Raw genomic sequence first — 20,023 nt, forward strand, 5'->3', positions numbered from 1 at the left:
CCATCCTGCCCTCCAGACAATGCAGGCAAGCCGCCAGTAGAAAGCGAAAGTGGGGGGGGGGCGCGAGAGGGCTCTGCGCTGCCCAGAAATCACGTGACTGAAGAAAAGTCACCCCCCCATTTCCCCCAAGCAGCCCCCGCCCCCGCCTAGTCACGTCCAACAAGATGGGGGAGGGGACACCCGATTTGCCAAGAGGGGCGTTGTTTCCCCCTTATGTTTGAAATGCAGAAGGATGGCTGTTTGCGCTTCTCCCACACACACAACACTCCACCCCGGGGTAGTTGTTACTTATGGCAAAGGGGTGGTCAGTGGAACATGGGCTTCCCCGTCCCTCCCCTCTAGGCGGTCCAGATCTGCCACTCGTAATTCGCGGTTTAGCAGCCACAATCGAGTCAAAACTTCCTGTTGTTCAGTGCGACATTTGTGTGACCTCCAACGAGATTGGGGGGGGGGGGAGAGACCCAGTTTGCCAAGAGGGGCGTTGTTCTCCCCTTATGTTTGAAATGCAGAAGGATGGTAGTTTGCGCTAAGCATTGGAGACCCACCACCACCACACTCGACCCGGAGTAGTCATTACTGATGACAAAGGAGTGGGCAGTGGAACATGGGCTCCCCCGTCCCTCCCCTCTAGGCAGTCCAGATCTGCCACTAGGGATTCAGGGTGTCACTTGCAACTGGTGAGGAGGTGGGGTGCTGTTTCTCCCCTTCCCCTGAAGTTTTAGGCTGCCGTTTCTGAACTGCTTGAATGGGGAGGGGGGGGCGAAGAGCAGAGAAAGCAGTTGAAAAGCAGGCCTCTCCGGGAGAGCAAATCTCAATGAGGACTAGGGTAGAGCACCTACAACATCTGGTGGCAAGCAGTTCCACTGGTTAATTGTCCTCACTTTTAGGAAGTTTCTCCTTAATTCCAGGTTGCCACTCTCCTTCATTAGTTTCCATCCATGGTTTCTCATCCTGCCTTCTGGTGCTTTGTAGAATAATTAGACCCCTTTTGGGGGCAGCCCCTCTAATACTGGAACACTGCTATCATGTCCCCCCCTAGTCCTTCTTTTCTCTAGACTAGCCAAACCCAAATCCTGCAACCATTCTTTGTATGTTTAGCTTCCAGGCCTTCGATTATCTTAATTGTTTTTCTTTGTGCTTTTTCCAAAGTCTCAACCTCTTTTTTTAACGTGGTGACCAAAACTCGATGTGACATTCCAGGTCTGGCCTTACTAAGGCTTTACAAAGCAGTACCAATACTTCACATCTATGTCTTTGTTTATGCAACCGAGGATTGTGTTAGCTTTTTTGGCTGCTGCCACACACATCAGCCTCCTACACTTCCTTTCAAAGGTCAGGAAACTGGGGTTTTCCCCCCTTCGAGTCCGTGTCATTTCTTTCATTGGGCCCAAACTAGCCTTTTCATCAACCAAACAATAGGGCTGCCTTCCGAACTCTCCCATTAGAGCTGCAAAGGGTCCAGAAATACGTAAACCTGGATGGGAAAGGAGCAACCTGTGTGTGTGTGTGTGTGTGTGTGTGTGTGTGTGTGTGATCTCATGTAATAAAACAAAGCTTTCATTGCACACTAAATTATTTTATTGCTTGATTTGTTGATTTCCGATACAATCATCCCATATCACGTATACCCAAGCCTTGATTTCTGCACCCAAGAGAAAGACTTCATCCTCCCCAATACAGGTAGATCTCAACTTATGGCCACAATTGAGCCAAAAATTTCTGTTAGTCAGTGAGAAACGTGTGGAGTGATCCCCCACATTTAAAAACCTTTCTCGCCACATTTGTTAAGGGAATCCCTGTGGTTCTTAAATGAGTAAGATGGTTGTTCAAGTGAATCTGGCTTGTCAGAAGGTTAGAAAAGGGACGTGACCTCGGGACACTGAGACCGTCATAAATATAAGTTGGCTGCCAAGGATCCACATTTTGATCACGTGGCTGCGGATATGCTGAAACTGAAAAACTACCACATTTTTGGAGTATAAGACTTTTACCTCAAAAAAGAGGCTTGCTTTATCATGCAAATCCTGATTTCCTTTTAACACACTTTCTTAATCACAACAACGTCCTTCATCTCAGGAGAGATAATCAGCCTTTCTCGCTGAAATGGGATGTTCCTCTTTGCTCCAAAGGGGGGTGGGAAAATCCTGGCAGCTTTTCTCAGTTAAAATGCAAACGGAGTTTGGGATTCCACACCTCAACGTCTTATTTACTCAGGAGCTTCTGGATGGGGGCAAATCATTCATCATCTTTTCGGAGCTCAGAGAGGAAAACAAAGGAAGCTAAAGGAGTTTTAATGTCTTTTTACTGTTCTGCTCCGGGCAATGAGGTTCTGCTCGGGCAGCCAGTTAACTCCACGCTTAGGAATCTCTTTCAGATCACGTTTATTATCAGGCATCCTTAATAGCAAAACTTACAGTTCAGTGTTAAGATTCTTCTGACTTTCCATGATCTGTCCCATCACGTGGTGTAAAAAGACATTAATTCCTCTAACTCATGCTGCTGGTGCCAAGCTGCTTCTGGTAGTGCCGATGGCGATTCAGTGAGTGCCCAGTAATAAATCAGTTTCCCGGGCAGAGTACCCCACTGCCCAATCAGGGAGCAAAGATGTGGTCACATGTTATGGGACTACATTTCCCATAAGGTAGTTACATTTTCCATGAGGTAGTTTCTTAAAGGAGACCGCTCTTAATTCCTAAATTAGCTATATACTGTTGGGACAGCACACTGGGACAGCACAGTTAAGTGGCAGCAAGTGAAAGGTTGATTCCATTTATTTACTGTATTTTTTGGAGTATAAGACGCATCATTTTTTGTGAAAAATGGGGCATGTAGAGAGCTTGAGAGGCCTGTAAAGTGCTCCTGGGGGCTGGGTGTGTGCCAGGGGTGGGTTTCAACCAGTTTGCGGTGGTCCCTGTGAACCGGTTGGTCGGCGAACCCGGAAGTAAGTAACTTCCAGGAACGGCGAAGGGCCCACCCGCGCGCCCGCATTCCTTACCCGGTTTTGACAAGTTCTGCGCTTCCACGCATGCGCAGGATGCATACAGCGCCTGCGCGATCCTCCAGGAGCAGCTGGAGCATCACACAGACGCTAGTACGCATGTGTGTGCCCCGCACGCGCACGTGCGTGCCGCACGCATACACGAGGACACCGCCGGCCCCGTTCCAACTGAACCGAGAAACCCACCCCTGGTGTGTGCGTGCAAAAATGAGCAGAAAACGACCATTTTTTTTTTGCAAAAATGGGCCTGGGTTTTTTTTGCCCAAAAAGGGCATGCACAGTCTTTAGAGTGCTCCTGGAGGCTGGCGGTGGGGTGGGACGGGCAAAAACAAGCAAAAAATGGCCCGTTTTTCACTCGTTTTTGCCCTCCTCAGCCCCAGGAGCAATTTGCAGGCTTCCCAAACTTGCAAAGGGGGCAGGGTTTTGGGAGGCAAAAAAAATGCTGTATTCAGTGTATAAGACGCACCCAGATTTTTACCCTCTTTTTTGAGGTGGAAAGGTGCGTCTTATACTCCAAAAAATAGAGTATGTATGTATGTATGTATGTATGTATGTATGTATGTATGTATGTATGTATGTATGTATGTATTTATTTATTTATTTATTTATTTATTTATTTATTTATATCCTTTGCCAAAGTGCCTCATCTGTGACTTGAATACTTTCGTTCAATACCACTAAAAAAATGAAAAAAAAAAACAAGAAAAAAAGGAGTCAGACAGGGATGCCCCCTCTCTCGTTTGCTGTTTATATTAACTTTGGAAATTTTATTAAATGAAATTCGGAAGGACCAGGGAATAAAAGGTTTGAGACTCAAAAATGAAGAATATAAGGCCCAAGCCTATGTCGATGACTTAGTATTTGTTCTAGAGGACCCATTAGAATCCAGCCTGAAATTAATTCAAAAATTAGAAGAATATGGCGAAGTGGCAGGAATAAAGATGAATAAAGACAAAACAAAAATGATAACCAAGAACATGACAAAAAAGCAAGAAGAGGAAGTAGAAGTAGCAACCAGAATGCAAATAACTAAGAAAGTAAAATACTTGGGAATCTGGGTGTCCGCAAAATGTTCCACAATTAAAGACGATAATTATAATAAATTAGTGATACAAATAAAAAAAGATTTAGAAAATTGGAAAAATATTCAGTTATCACTCATAGGACGTATAGCGACAATTAAAATGAATATTTTACCAAGAATCTTATTCCTGTTACAAGCCACACCTCCAAATCAAAACTAAATACAATAAAGATACTAAATTATATGACATCGAAACAGAGCCACACAAATTGGATAAAATTATTCAAAGCCCAGATAGAAAGATGATAGGGAGAATATATAAATTCCTCCTGAAGTATAAAATGGAAGAGGAAATTGTGAAAGAACAAATGATAAAATGGGCACAGAACTTTGGCTATAATATTGAATTAGACAAATGGGAAAAATTTTGGGGAACAAACTTAAAAATGACTCTGTCAGTTGCATACAAGGAAAACCAGTACAAAATGTTTTACAGAGGGCACCTGGCACCAACAAGGTTAGATAAAATCTTAACAAATATCTCCCCAAAATGTTGGAAATGTGAATCAATACATGGAACATATTACCATTTATGGTGGACCTGTGAGGAGGAAAGAGAAGCTGTAGAAGGACATGAAGAAGATAAAAGAGCCCAAGGTCTTGATAGGCTTGACCATTGGCCCCGTCCATCAAAATGCCCTTTTAGTGAGAAATATTGGGTCCTGAACTAACGAAAGAGAAGCAGTGTGATGCATGCTGTACAGTGTAGTGAGACGTGTATAGAACTGTACAGTGGAGAAACAAAACAACCACTTCACAAACGCATGGCACAACATAGGAGAACAAACCCATCAGGACAACATTCACAGAATCCTTGGACATGGGTGTGAGTCCCTTTTTGTGAAGTGAGGCCTTGGAGTTCAGGTGGTCCTTTTTGTCACGTACGTGTCTCCCCCTGCTGCGTTTCATCGGCTCTGCCTGAGCTGCTGGATGTGTTAGCCAGGCTGGCGATTGATTTCCCCAGGCTTATGATCCTGGGGGATTTCAATCTGCCTTCCATTGGCGATACATTTGAGTCAGCTCGGGAGTTCATGGCTTCCATGACGGCTATGGACCTACCTCAGTTAATTCGAGACCCCACTCATAACAAGGGACACACGCTCGACCTGATTTTAGTCTCTGGACAGCAGATGAATGATCTAGTTTTAGGGGATATTGTTATTCAACCCTTGTCATGGTCTGATCATTTCCTGCTGTTTCTCCTGCTGTTGTGGCCTATCAGCTACCGACCCCTCCAGCAACTGAATCAGAGGAGGAGAAGGTATGAGAATCAGGGTCAACATCAAAGCAACCTGAGGGATCCACGGGGGGGGGGGGGGGAGGAATGGAGCTGGCAGAGAGACCAGGAGAGAGAGAGACAGAGACAGCGAGACACAAACAGAGAGTGACAGACAGACAGACAAACAGAGACAGAGAGACAGACAGAGGCAGAGCCTGGGCCGTCTGTTGCCCCTTAGATGGAGAGTCAACAGTCCCAGGTCTGCAGATGGCTGATGAGGAAGAGGAGGAACAGCTGGGTCCAGTGCCTGATGTGCAGAAGAGGAGAGGAGAGCAGTGGAAATCCATGGGCTGCTCCTTGGATGGAAGAGCCATCGCTGCTAGTGATGCCCTACTCTAGCTCTGGGGATAAAAGGCAGGGGGCGGAGATGAACAGATGTGACAGACAACTATTCATCTTCCAGATGGACGGACGTGTTAGCCTGCAATGAGAGAGAAACTTTTTGCTGGGGCTGCACACTCCCCAAATGTGCCGTTGGCGCCCAACCCTCCTCTCCTGGGCCTAAGGATGTGGCTCTCTGCCAGTTGACCTGAGGGAACAGCACAATGTTGGTTGAGTAATAACAGAAACCAAGACCCCTCTACTCCTCCCTCGCCCTCCCCAGATCTCTTTGGTGGCAGTGTTCCACTTTAACTTTTTGTGTGTGCTTGAACTGAAATGTGAGCTGTCTTTAAACAAATGAACACAGACACAACTGGTGGGGTGTAAACCAACAAAACTGTCCCATTTAACCCCCTTAAATCACTCCCCAACTGCCAATTGAAGGAGTTGGAAAGGGGGAGTCCGACCCCCTGCTCAAGTAGGAGAACCTGTACCAATTTCGGAGAAGTGACGTCTTCAAAAACCTCCCGTGATGGAACGTCCCATGATTTCTGGTGTCAAGCCGTTCCACAGGTGAATTGTCCTTCCTGTTAGGAAGTTTCTCCTCAATTCCAGGTTGCTCCTCTCCTGCATGAGTTGCCATCCATTGCTTCCTGTTCTGCCTTCAGGGGCTTTGGGGAATAGGTCCCACCCCCTTTTCTTCTACAAAGCCCCTCAAGCAGTGGAAGGCTGCTCTCGGGTTCCCCCCTGGTCCTTCTTTTCTCTAGATTGGCCAAACCGAAATCCTGCACCTGTTCTTCTCCCATGTTTTGGTCTCCAGGCCTTTAATTGTTTCAGTTGCTCTTCTCTGCACTTTCCCCAAAATCTCAGAATCTTTTTCCCCCCTTCCTTCCTTCCCTCTTTTTCTTCCTTGTTTTCTTTCCTTCCTTCCATGGTTTCCTCTCCTTCCCTCCCTCTTTCCCTCTTGTTCTTCCCTTTCCCCTCCATTCTTTCTTTCTGTTCTTTCTCTTCCTTCCCTCCCTCTTTCCCTTTCCTTCTTTCTTTCCTTCCTTCCACTGTTTCCTCTGCTTCCCTTTTTCCCACCCTTCCTTCTTTCTGCTGTTTCTCTCCCTTCCTCCCTTTTCCTTTCTTTACCTTCTCTTTCTTTCCTTCCCCTTCCTTCCTTTCCTCTCGTTCCCTCCCTTCTTTCTTCCCTCCCTTTTTCCCATCCTTCCATCCTCCCTCCTCTCCTTTCCTTTTTCCCCCTCTCCTTTCCTCTCCTCTCCACTCCTCCTTCCTTCCCTTCCCCACCAGAAAAGATCAGTTTTCAGGAACCCAGAAAAAGCGAATTAAACTTCCCCCACCACCTCCCCGAGCTTCGGTTGCCCCCCTGCCTCGACCCGCCCGATCTGCTAAGCAAACGAATCCGGGACCGTTGCGAGGAAGGACATTTTGCAGTGGTTAACTCCGCCCTCCCCCCACCTTTACCCCACGGAATCCACGCCCGAGCCAAGAGAGGAGAAGTTTCCTCCGCCCCCCAAGGGGCCCAAAGTCTTCAGCCGCTTCTGCCCGGCCTTAGTTTCCCCCTCGGGGAAGATCGCCTAGCACTTTCGCTTTCCCTTCCCACGCGCGGGACACCTGCCCTGCCCGCGGCCGAGTCACGGGCGGATCGGACCCCTGCGCGCAGTGGAGCCTTTGCTCTCCCGCCCGAGACGTACAAGGCTCCCCCGCACCGGAGTTGCGCGGATCCCGAGAGCGAAGGTAAGGGGCTGCGGCTGGTTTAGGCGGCGGCGGGAGGGGGGAGAAGGAAGAAATGGGGGAGGGCGGGCTGCCCCCCAAGTGCCTGTCCCTGTGCGCGCCCCTCTTTGTAGATAAAATCTGTATTCGGGGGAGGGGCGACAAGAAAGAAGCTCTTTCTTCCTTTCTTTCTTCCTCTTTCCCTTCCTTCTTTCCTAATGTCCTTCCCTCTCCTTCCCTCCCTCTTTCCTTCCGTCCCTCCCTTTCCTTCCATTTTTCCTCCCTCCCTCCTTTTCTTTCATTTCTTCCCTTCCCCGGCTCCCTCCCTTCTGTCCTTCCCTCTTCTTCCTTCCTTCCTTCCCTCCCTCCCTCTTTCCTTTCCCTCCTTCCTTTCCTTCCCCCTCCCTCCAAGGCCAAACGGGGTCTCCGCCTCAGCTCCCACCACTAGGTCGCTGTGCCCGCTCAGAGGCCGCCCTTGCCCCCCTCCTGGCTGCCGAGAGATCCGCTGGATTTGCCTTGTTTTTTCCTTTCGCTTTTGCAGCCGGCGGAGGAGCCGAACGGATCCTGGGGGAACGGCTGGATGGCCTCGGCAAAGAAAGGAGCCAGGGGTCAGGTAGGCGGAAAGACGCCCCCCCAAAAGGAAATGCCCCTTTTGGTCTCTGGGGGGGAAGCAAAGGAGACTGCCGGACCTCCGACAACCTCCAAGGGTCCTCGCTTTGCGTCCGGAGGCTCCGGAGTTGCGGCTGGGACTTGGGCAGGACTTGAAGGGGAAGAGGCGGGGAAGCTATCCCACCTAAACGAAAGGGGGGAAGGAAGTTTGGGAAGGCCGGACATCAATCGGGAAAAAGATTGCAAATTTCCTAGGGCAAAATCGGTGGGATTCTTGTTTCTTTCTTCCTTCCCTCGCTCCCTATTTCTCTCCTCCCCCCTCTCTTTTCTCCCCCCCCACTTTTCCTTCCTTCCTTCTTTCGTTCTTTACTCTTTCATTCTCTCTCCTTCCTTCCATCCTTCCTTGCTTGCTTTTTTATCCACTTTTCTTTTTCTTTCTTCCTTCTTTCTTTCTTTCCTCCTTCCCGTTCTTCCTTTTACCTACCTTTCTTTTCCCTCTCCCTCTTTTCCTTCCTTCCTTTCTTCTTTTTCCCTCCCTCTATTCCTTCCTATCTTCCTTCATTTCCCTCCATTCTTTCCTCTCCTTCCCTATTTCCTTCCTTCGTTCTCTTTCTTTCCTTCCTTTTTACTCCATCTTTCTTTCTTTCTTTCACCTTTTCTTCCTTCTTTCCTTCCTTACTTCTTTCCTTCCTTCCTTCCTTCCCCCCTCCATCTGCCAAGTCTGGGCACTGTATCTCTGACAGTCAGTCAGTCAGTCAATCAATCAATCAATCAGTATAGAGCTGGAAGGGACCTCAGAGGTCCTCTAGTCCAACCTCCTCCTCAAGCAGGATACCCGGCCTAGACCATTCCAGACAAGTGACTGCCCAGTCTCCTCTTGCTCTAGCTTGGGAGGTCACCGTCTGCTGTCTGACCTGCTTCCTGGTTCTCTTTCAGGGGCCCCCGGAGGACCCCGGAGCCGAAGCGAAGGAGGAAGGTGAGCGTCGAGCAAGATTTGTGCTTCATGGTTTGGCAATGCTACCACAGGGGAACGGATGGGCTCAGTGTGTGTGTCGAAGCATAGCATAGAGTTGGAAGGGACCTCAGAGGTCTTCTAGTCCAACCCCCTGCTCGAGCAGGAGTTTTACAGAATTACAGAGTTAGAAGGGACCTCAGAGGTCCTCTAGTCTAACCCTCTGCTTGAGCTGCAGACCTTTATAGAATCATAGAAATACGGAGTTGGAAGGGACCTCGGTCCTCTAGTCCAGTGTTTTTCAACCTTTTTTGTGCAAAGGCACACTTTTTTCATGAAAAAAATCACGAGGCACACCACCATTAAAAATGTTAAAAAAAATTAACTCTGTGCCTATATTGACTATATATAAGGTGTTTTTCCCACGGCACACCTTACACTATGTCACGGCACACTAGTGTGCCGCGGCACACTGGTTGAAAAACACTGCTCTAGTCTAACCACCTGCTTAAGCAGAAGACCCTCTACCATTCCAGACAAATAGCTATCCAGTCTCTTCTATCTTTCTATCTATCTGTCTGTCTGTCTATATCTATCTATCCATCCATCCATCCATCCATCCATCTCTATCTCTCTATCTATGTCTGTCTGTCTGTCTGTCTATCTATTTATCTATCTTTCATCTATCTATCTATCTATCTATCATCTATCTATCATCTATCTATCTTTCTCTCTATCTAATCTATCTATCTATCTATCTATCTATCTATCTATCTATCTATCTATCTATCATCTATCTATCCATCCATATCTATCTATCTATCTATCTATCTATCTATCTATCTATCTATCTATGTCTGTCTATCAATCTATCTATCATCTATCTATCATCTATCTATCTATCTATCTATCTATCCATCCATCCATCCATCCATCTCTATCTATCTATCTATCTATCTATCTATCTATCTATCTATCTATCTATCTATGTCTGTCTGTCTGTCTGTCTATCTATCTATCATCTATCTATCTATCTATCTATCTATGTCTATCTATCTATCTATCTATCTATCATCTATCTATCTATCAATCTATCTATCATCTATCTATCTATCCATCCATCCATCCATCCATCTCTATCTATCTAGCTATCTATGTCTGTCTGTCTGTCTGTCTGTCTGTCTATCTATCTATCTATCTATCTATCTATCTATCAACTATCTATCATCTATATCATCTATCTATCTATTTCATGTATCTCATATATCTATCTTGTATATCTGGGGTGTCAAACTCAATTCCATTGAGGGCCACATCAGGGTTGTGTTTGATCTCAGGGAAGGGGGTCTGGGGGTCATGGCCAGGGTGGGCATGGCCAGCTCATCATCATTTGCATTGCTCTGCCAAAGAAAATGGAACTCAAGACGGCTGGAGCCTTCCAGAGCTGCATTTTCACTGCGGTGGATAGCCCCGAGGGCCAGATTCTGTCCGTCTGTCAGTCTGTCTCTTTCTCTCTCTCTTGTCAGCAGTGGAATACATGAACTGAATCCCATTGAGCAGTGTAACTACACTCTGCCCTAACACTGTCTTCCAAACCCCCAGGGGACGATGATGAACTCCGGCTCATCCTGGTCGGAAAGTCCGGAAGTGGGAAGAGTGCTACTGGCAACACCATTCTGGGCCGACTGGCGTTCAAGTCGCTCGTGGCAGCAAAGGCCTCCACTGTGGAGTGCCAAAAGGAGCAGGGAACCTGGAAGAAGAGGAAAATTTCTGTCATTGACACGCCACCTATTTTCGATTCCGAAGAGTTGGAGCAATCCATGAAAAAGCAGCTGGAAAACTGTCGTCACATGTGCCAGTCAGGTCTCCATGCCTTCATTTTGGTGATCCAGGTGGGGTGTTTCACAGCCGAAGACATGGCGGCCGCCAAGAATGTCTGGAATATCTTTGGGGACGAGTCTGCCAGCCGCACGATTGTCCTGTTCACCCACAAGGAGGATTTGGGAGGGGATTCCCTGAAGAATTGCATTGAAAAAGCCAACAACCAATCTCTGTGTGAAGTGATGAAGAAGTGTGACCATCGCTTGTGTGGGTTCAACAACAAGGCCAAGGAAGACGAGCAGGAGAAGCAGCTCTCCGAGCTGATGGGGATGGTGGAGAAGATAGACAAGGAGAATGGAGGGAAACCCTATTTCATCCCACAAAGTTCGAAAAAACCAAATATTTTTTCAAAAAAATCTGATTCCCCCCTGTCTTCCAAACCCCGAGGGGACGATGATGAACTCCGGCTCATCCTGGTTGGAAAGTCTGGAGGTGGGAAGAGCGCCACGGGCAACACCATTCTGGGCCGACCGGCATTCAAATCCCTCTTGGCAACACAGCCCACCACCGTAGAGTTCCAAAAGGAGCAGGGAACCTGCGAGGGGAGGGAAATTTCTGTAATTGATACGCCAGATATTTTCGATTCCAAAAGGTTGAAGGAATCCCTGGCAAAAGATCTGGAAAACTCTCTGCATGCTTTCATTTTTGTGACCCAGGTGGGGCGCTTCACGGCCGAAGATGCAGCGGCCGCCGAGCAGGTCTGGGAAATCTTTAAGGAAGAATCTGCCAACCGCATGATCGTCCTGTTCACCTGCAAGGAGGATCTGGGAGGGGATTCCCTGAAGAATTATGTCAAAGGAGCCAAGAACAAATATCTGCATCAGCTGATAAAGAAGTGCAACCATCGCTTCTGTGGGTTCAACAACAAGGCCGTGGGACAAGAAAGGCAGAAGCAGGTCTCTGAGCTGATAGAGATGGTGGAGGAGATAGTGAAGAATCCTCGAGAGATTTCACCCACAAGGGTCAAAAAGGCAAAGCATTTTCTCAAAACCACGTTTTCTTTCGATAGGGAAAATCAAAAGTAAACATTGAGATCATTTTGGGAGCTAGTTCCCCCGCTTTTTGGATGACCACTCTTCCCTCTTAACTTCTCTCCAGTGATGGCCGGTGGGGGATGCATGTAGATACATATAGAGTAGATGTGTGTATCCCTGTCTCGATGCACGGCTGGTGAGCCATCACGGGGAGCAGTTGTCAGGGCAGCAAGCTTTGCTCCAGCGTTTCTGGGGGACCGTCCGGGATCATCTTTCCAGAGCAGCCTGGCAGGCTCCACTCGGCAGGAAATCCCAGTGGCAAAAGGTCCTGTGAACATGTGGATGGGGACATTGGGATTGCACGTTGGTGTTGCGAGTCGCCGCCACCACATCTTATGTGGTTCCCACTTTAGTGGGGGTTGGGACACCGACTCCCACGGTTTCCAGCCGATTCCACAAAGAACCAGCATCTCTAGCTGGTCCCCTTAAAGGAGGGGTCCCCAACCCCTGGGCCACAGCCCACTACCATGAAGTTGCCTATTTGAAACTGGACCGTGGGCCGGCACATACACATGCACAGCTCAACTCACGCAAGCACTCGGCCAATGGACACACTCCTGCAATTCAACTTGCATGGTTCGGTGTGCACACGCATGTGTATGTAGCTCAGTTTACAGTTGAACTGCATGTACATGCATGGGTGTGCATGTTGGTCCCATCACTCGCACAAGTCAAGCTACAGATGCACCAGCCTGCCGCTTGCATGACCCAGTTCCCCTTCTCACCTGCCCCAGATGGGATGCCAAGCTGCAACGTTTAGAGACCACTGCCCTAATATCAAACTCACAGCCAAAGTTTTGTGGAGTTGAAAACCACCATTATTGGGTTCTTGTGGGCCTGTTTTGAACGTAACAAAAATCTTTGGATGAAGAGATGGAAAGGTTTTGCATACAATAATACAATAATACAATAGCAGTGTTGGAAGGGACCTTGGAGGTCTCCTAGTCCAACCCTCTGCCTAGGCAGGAAACCTTATTCCGTTTCAGACAAATGGCTATCCAACATCTTCTTAAAGACTTCCAGTGTTGGGCCATTCACAACTTCTGGAGGCAAATTCTGTTCCACTGATTCATTGTTCTCACTGTCAGGAAATTTCTCTTCAGTTCTAAGTTGCTTCTCTCCTTGATTAGTTTCCACCCATTGCTTCTTGTTCTACCCTCAGGTGCCCTGAAGAATAGTTTGACTCCCTCTTCTTTGTGGCAACCTGTCAGCTTCTGCCTTGCTGTTGCTTCAGCTGTCATGAAACGGGGAGGGAGGGTTGGTATTTGGGAGGGGTTATTCGATGTGCTGGAGGAATGTTCTAGTATTTGCCAGATGGTTGGATTACGCATGCGTGAGTGCTTCCCGCCTGGACCAACGGCCTCGACATTCCATCTTCGTGATGTCTTTTGAAGTTATCTCACACCTGACACTTGAAGGACTTATGATTGGCCTGAGGCTATGATCCCAAGGGGTGGGGAATGGACTATTCTATATATCAATTGCTTTCGCGCCTAATTAAACAGACTTCGCTTCGCAACTGCTCGCTAACCATTTGTAATTAGTAAAAGTACTTTTGATTTCCAATATATGGAATCTCTTGGTCTTTCTTTCCTAATTATATAATGGAGGGATGCTGACACAACCCCTGAGATGGCTATTGGAATATGTTTGTCCACAGGAATAATGTTTTTCTCTGTAATCTATGAATTGTTCTCCGAAATAAAAGTCACTTAAATAAAATTTCAATCATCTGCTTGGCAGTTTGGAAATGTTATTTCTTGAAATTGTGTTGTTAGTTTTATTTGAAGGGGTGGCAATGACTGAGGCAAGGCAGTGACTCAGATAACAAGGCTTTATTACAACAGCTAACACAACAGCAGCTCCAGAACCAACAAGCTTGAACAGTTCCCGCTTGACATCAATTTATATGCAGGCTCTCCCACGGGTAGCCAATCACTGTGCAGTAACTTTCCCGCTCTTGCCGCGCGTGCGCCTCGACCAATGGGAAGACTTGGAGATGGAGCCACGTCTCCGAGGCTAAGACAGAACAAGTTTATATAGATGATATAGATATATAGATATAGATGTAAATATAGATAAAGAGAGAGAGACACACACACAAAGAGACAGACAGAGACAGACAGGGAGGGAGAGAGAAAGGGAGGGAGGGAGAGACAGACAGACAGACACAAAGAGAGTCAGAGACAGACACCCACACACAGGCACAGAAACAGTCAAAGACACACAGAGAGGAGGGAGAGATGGAGAGGCAGACAGACAGACTCCCAAAGACAGACAGAGACAGAGAGACTGGGCACTGACCCCAGGCTAATTTGTTCCAAACACACACACACACCCTGTAATATCTGCTTGACTATGGGGGAAAGAGGGGGGGGCGTCATTTGAAAAAAAAAACATGCAGCCACTTTTAGGGGGTCTTTAGGAGCCATCAATCATCGGATTGACCAGGACTCGATGAAGACATAAAACACTGGAAATCCAAACAAGCATTTGACTGAGGGCTCCACCTCGTCCTCTTTTTAAACCCCACTCCCTTCTGGTCCTGATGGTGTTACCTAGTTGGGTCATGAAATGTCTGCAAGAAAATGGATATCTAAGGGACTGCCCTAAAGAAGAGGGGCTCAACCTATCCTCCAAAGCACCAGAAGGCAGGACAAGAAACAATGGATGGAAACTAACCAAGGACAGAAGGAACCTGGAATGAAGGAGAAACTTCCTAACACTGAGGACCATTGACCCGTGGAACTGCTTGCCACCAGAAGGTATGGGTGTTCCATCACCAGAGGCCTTTAGGTAAAGACTGGACGGCTATTTGTCTGAAATGGTATAGGGTGTCCTGCAGGAGCAGGGGGTTGGGCTAGATGACCACTGAGATCCCTTCCCAACTCTGTATTGCACAGGTACAGTATAGGTGGTACCTCGCTCAATAGTAGTAACTGTGAGAGGGATCTTGGAGTCCTAGTGGACAACCATTTAAATAGGAGCCAGCCGTGGGCAGCAGCTGCCAAAAAAGCCAACACAGTTCTAGGTTGCATAAACAGAGGGATAGAATCAAGATCATGTGAAGGGTTAATACCACTTTATAATGCTTTGGTAAGGCCACACTTGGAATCCCGCATCCAGTTTTGGTTGCCATGATGTAGAAAAGATGTGGAGACTCTGGAAAGAGTGCAGAGAAGAGCAACCAAGAGGATTAGGGGACTGGAGACTAAAACATATGAAGAACGATTGCAGAGACTGGGTATGTCTACTTTAACGAAAAGAAGGACCAGGGGAGACATGATAGCAGTCTTCCAATATCTCAGGGGTTGCCACAAAGAAGAGGGAGTCAAGCTATTCTCTAAGGCAGTGTTTTTCAACCTTTTTTGTGCAAAGGCACACTTTTTTCATGAAAAAAATCACGAGGCACACCACCATTAGAAAATGTTAAAAAAAATTAACTCTGTGCCTATATTGACTATATATAAAGTAATTCTCCCACGGCACACCTTACACTATGTCACGGCACACTAGTGTGCCGCGGCACAGTGGTTGAAAAACACTGCTCTAAGGCACCTGAGGGTAGAACAAGAAGCAATGGGTGGAAACTAATCAGGGAGAGAAGCAAGTTAGAACTAAGGAGAAATTTCCTGGCAGCGAGAACAATTAATCAATGGAACAGAAGTTACCTCCAGAAGTTGTGAATGCCCCAACACTGGAAGTCTTTAAGAAGGTGTTGGATAGCCATTTGTCTGAAACTGTATAGGGTTTACTACCTAGGCAGGGGGTTGGACTAGAAGACCACCAAGGTCCCTTCCAACTCTGCTATGGTATTATTGTAGGTGACCTCTGGGGTCCCTTGCGACTCTAATTCTATTATTCTGTAAGGGCCTCTTGCTTGAGCGGGGGTATGGACTAGATGACCTCCAAGGTCCCCTCCAACTCTTTAATTCTGCAAGCCGCCGCCTCCTTGAGCAGGGGGTTAGACTAGATGACCTCTGAGGTCCCTTCCCGCTCGATTCCGATGGAAAGGCTGCTGAAGGAGGGGCAGGTTAAGCGAGTCTCCAAAGCGGCAGGTAGAAAGTAGTGAAAGCGAGGCTGGCTTTGCGGGGAGGGGGGGGAGGCTGGGGGAAGTGGTGAGGGCGAGGCGACATAAATCAAAGCGGCCATTGTGCGATTTATTAGCTCGGAGAAAAATAGCCTGTTTGCCTTTGCTGCGGTGTGTGATATGTTTGTGGGTGTGGGAGGGTGGGGGCGTCCTTCCAAATCGTTCTTTTTTGCAGTCACATGATTTGCAAATGACTAAATGACCTCCCACGTCCCCTCCCAACACTTTAATTCTGTAAGTCTCTTCCTCGTGCTGGGGGTTGGACTAGATGACCTCCCAGGTATCTTCCAACTCTGTGTTGCTGTAATTCTGTCAGAGTCTCCTGCTTGAGGAGGGGGATGGATTAGAGATGACCTCCAAGGTCCCTCCCCACTGTCTTATTTTGTCAATGTCTCCTGTTTCGGGGGGGGGGTTGGACTGGATGTCCTCCGAGGTCCCTTCCAGTTCTATTCCGGTGGAAAGGCTGCTGGGAGAGGGGCGCGTGGGTGGGCCGCTCTGCAAAGCGGCTCGCAAAGAGCAGAGGAAGCGAGGCTGGCTTTTGCTGACGGGGTGGGGGGAAGTGGGGAGGAGGAGGCGACACAACCCGAAGCGGCCGTTGTGCGATTAAAAGAGACGGACAAAAAGAGCCTGTTTGCTTTGAACGCCCCGCTTGTTTACTTAGCTCGGCTACTTGTCTCTTTGTCTCCTTGTGTGTGTCTTGTGTGTGTGTGTGTGTCTTTCCGTATCTTATTTCTTTTCAATCACGTGGTTTCTAGGCAGCGCCGCCGCCGAAAAACTTTCGCTTTCTTTTGCTGTTTTTTTTTCTTTCTCCGTCCCTGGGATTGGGAGGGAAGGGAGGGGAAGGGGGGCATCCAGTTAGGGGCGAGAGAGATGGGGAAGGGTCTCCCGTAGGAGTGGCCCACAAGCAAGGGAGAGAGAGAGACCCCCTATTCCGGCCGCCCAGTCTCTTCTGGAAATCCTCTACTTCTCCCCCCTGCTCGGGCAGGGGGGTTGGACTAGATGACCTCTGAGATCCCTTCCAACTCTGAGATTCTGTAAAGGTCTCCCACTCGGGCAGGGTGTCCGACTAGATGGTCTCCAAGGTCACCTCCAACTCCTTAATTATTTAAGCCTCCTCCTCCTTGAACAGGGGGTTGGACTAGATGACCTCTGAGGTCCCCTTCCGCTCGATTCCGATGGAAAGGCTCCTGAAAGAGGGGCAGGTTACGCAGCGGGCGGGGGGGGGCGCTCTGCAAAGCGGCAGGCAGAGAGTAGAGGAAGCGAGGCTGGCTTTTGAGGGAAGGGTGGGGAGTCCAGGGGAAATGGGGGGGGGGGGAGGAGGAGGCGACACAACCCAAAGCGGCCGTTGTGCGATTAATGGACCCGGAGAAAAATAGCCTGTTTGCCTTTGCTGCGGTATGTGATGTGTGTGTGTGTGTGTGTGTAAGGGGGGTGCGGTCCTTCCAAATCGTTCTTTTTTGCAGTCACGTGATTTACAAGCAGCGCAGCGGCGGTGAGAGACCTTCGCTTCCGTTATAGCTATTTAGATGCGACTCCTCTCTTCGTCTCGGGGATTGGGGGTTTTTTTTGGGGGGGGGAGAGAGGACGGCATACAGTTAGGGGCGGCAGAGGTGACGAGAGGTCGCAGGAATGGGCGGCCCCACCAGGCAGGGGAGTGGCTGGAGGGGCGCTTGAGCAGGGGGTTGGACTAGATGACCTCTGAAGTCCCATTCAACTCTTTAATTCTGTAAGTCTCTTCCTCCTGCTGGAGGTTGGACTAGACAACCTCCAAGATCCCTTCCAATTCTCCTGCTGGGGTAGGGAATTGGAGTAGATAACCTCCCAGGTCTCTTCCAACTCTGTGATGCTGTAATTCTGTCAGGGTCTCCTGCTTGAGTAGGGGGATGGATTAGATGACCCCCAAAGTCCCTCTCCACTCTCTTATTCCGTCAGTGTCATCTGTTCAGTGGGGGGAGGGGTTGGACTAGAAGACCTCCAAGATCCCTTTCCAATTCTATGATTCTATAAGGGTCTCCTGCTTGAGCAGGGGGCTGGATTAGATGATTCCCCCCCCCCAAGGTCCCTCCCCTCTCTCTTATTCTGTAAGAGTCTACTTCTCTAGCAGGGGGCTGGACTAGATGACCTCCAAGGTCCCTTCCCAGCTCTATGATTCTGTAAGGGTCTCCTGCTTGAGCAGGGGGCTGGACTAGAAGACCACCACACACACACACACACACAAATACACACACCTGACAAAAGATACACCTCCTCTTGTAAGAAAGGAAAAGATTTATTAATAACTCTGATTAAAATTCACATCGTAGGTTCTCACTCGGAATCCCGTGTTGAGTTCACATTGGCCACGGCAAGGGGTGGTGGTACAGCAGCCCCCACCCCACACTGGCAAACCTTTGGGCACCAGGGACTGGTTCTGTGGAGGTTGGTTTTTCCGCATACCGGAGAGGGGGGTGTAGGTTTCACTTGCTGCCTGGATCACGCGCGCACACAGACACACACAGATGGGGCTTCACTCACTTGTGCTGCCTGGTCCTTTGTGCACCACAGCCTGTTGCTGGTCCAAAGTCCTAGTGTAGAGGAGCAGCCCTCAACCTTTTGGGGCACCAGGGACCTCTTCCCTGTAGAGCAGGGGTGTCAAACTCAATTTCATTGAGGGCCAGATCAGGGCCATGGTTGACCTTGGGAGGGTTGGGTGGGCGTGGCCGACTGGGTGGGCCTGGCCAGTTTGGCACCACTCCCCAAACTGCTGGCTCAATGTTCCCTCTTTGCATTGGGTAAACGGAGCCGAAGCAATGCAGGGTGGGCCCTTACATTTTCCAGAACGGCCCTGTGAACTGGATCTGACCAGATTGCAAGCTGGATGCGGCCCACGGGCCTTGAGTTTGACATCCCTGCTGTAGAGAGGTTTTGCATGCTCCCTGCATCCCATGGATGGGGCTTCGCTTGTTTGAACGGTCCAGTTTCTGACATGCTGCAGCCCAGTGTCGGTCTGCAGCCCGTGTATTAGGTACCCCCCTGTTGTAGGTGGAGGACTCCAGAGAAAGTCCTGTTGTGGAAAATTGGGGAAACCATTAAAAAAAACCTGGATTCGTCCCAGGAAAACAGGACAGGTAAGAAAGAACATCAAGGCTGTTCAGCCTTGATGCTCTTTGGTGCCTGTAGGAGCAAAAGGGAGACGTTTTCAAAATTGGAGGTTATAATCTGTATCAATGAAGTCTTAACGTTTCTGGTGATGGTGGTTTCTCAGCCTGGATTGACAGACGGGGAAGCCCCAAATAATGCGTGCTTCCAAGGGGACATGCTTCCAGATTGGTAGAGAATTCGGCTGTGGGGCCAGTTGATATTGGGGAGAGGAATGACAGGATTTTAAGGAAGTCCTTTTATCCGACGGTAGAAACCGAGGTCTTAGGGGAAAGAATTGGCTCAGGGAGACTCAACCATAAATCTGCAGAATGACGTGGGGACCCGGGGAGCAAAACTTCACGCACCTGCTCACTTCGTTGGCTGTTTCTCGCTTGGGACGCCCGGTGTCGAGGAATCCGGGAGTATCCACGACCACCACCTTCCTGCCATTCAGCTGGGTCTCCACCCTTTTGCAACTTTTGGTGATGGAACCAAAAGCTATCTTGGATTCAAAGTCTTGTTTTCCCAGGATTGTGTTTCCTGTCGCACTTTTCCCGTTGCCGGTTTTGCCCACCAGGACGATCCTCCGTTCGTCCCCTACAACCGATAGGGGGAAAGGAGAGAAGGGGATCGGTCAGCAGCATTGTGGGAGATGCCTGAAGGAGGCGTCAAACGAGTCATTAGTCATGAATCCCTCAGTGCTCATAAACAATGTAAATCCAACCCACCATGAATGCTTGTCTTATGTCCTACTCATTTCCCTCGACTGTTAGTAGTTCAGATTCCCATAGTGAAGTTAAGCGTGGAATTAGTCTTTATACTTATTTGAACTGCTTGAATTTCCTAATTTTCCTGCCACGATATCTATCTATCTATCTATCTATCTATCTATCTATCTATCTATCTATCTATCTATCTATATCTATCATCCATCTCTAT

The 20,023-nt window shown here is 48.5% G+C and overlaps 2 protein-coding genes across 2 annotated transcripts in view; both read left to right on the top strand.

Moving 5' to 3' along the window:
* LOC106541018 (GTPase IMAP family member 3-like) overlaps positions 1-20,023 on the top strand; it is a 209,097-nt gene that overhangs the window by 157,640 nt on the left and 31,434 nt on the right. The window lies entirely within an intron of this gene.
* LOC148045724 (GTPase IMAP family member 8-like) lies at positions 10,537-13,440 on the top strand (the record flags this gene model as incomplete). Its single annotated transcript, XM_087712220.1, has 1 exon — positions 10,537-13,440. A coding segment is annotated over one exon (1,329 nt), but the record flags the coding sequence as incomplete, so codon positions are not given.

This window comes from Thamnophis sirtalis, unplaced genomic scaffold (assembly GCF_051295495.1).
Source record: "Thamnophis sirtalis isolate CommonGarterSnake01/CBP01778 unplaced genomic scaffold, rThaSir2_p1.2 scaffold_4, whole genome shotgun sequence".
Classification (NCBI taxonomy): domain Eukaryota; kingdom Metazoa; phylum Chordata; class Lepidosauria; order Squamata; family Natricidae; genus Thamnophis; species Thamnophis sirtalis.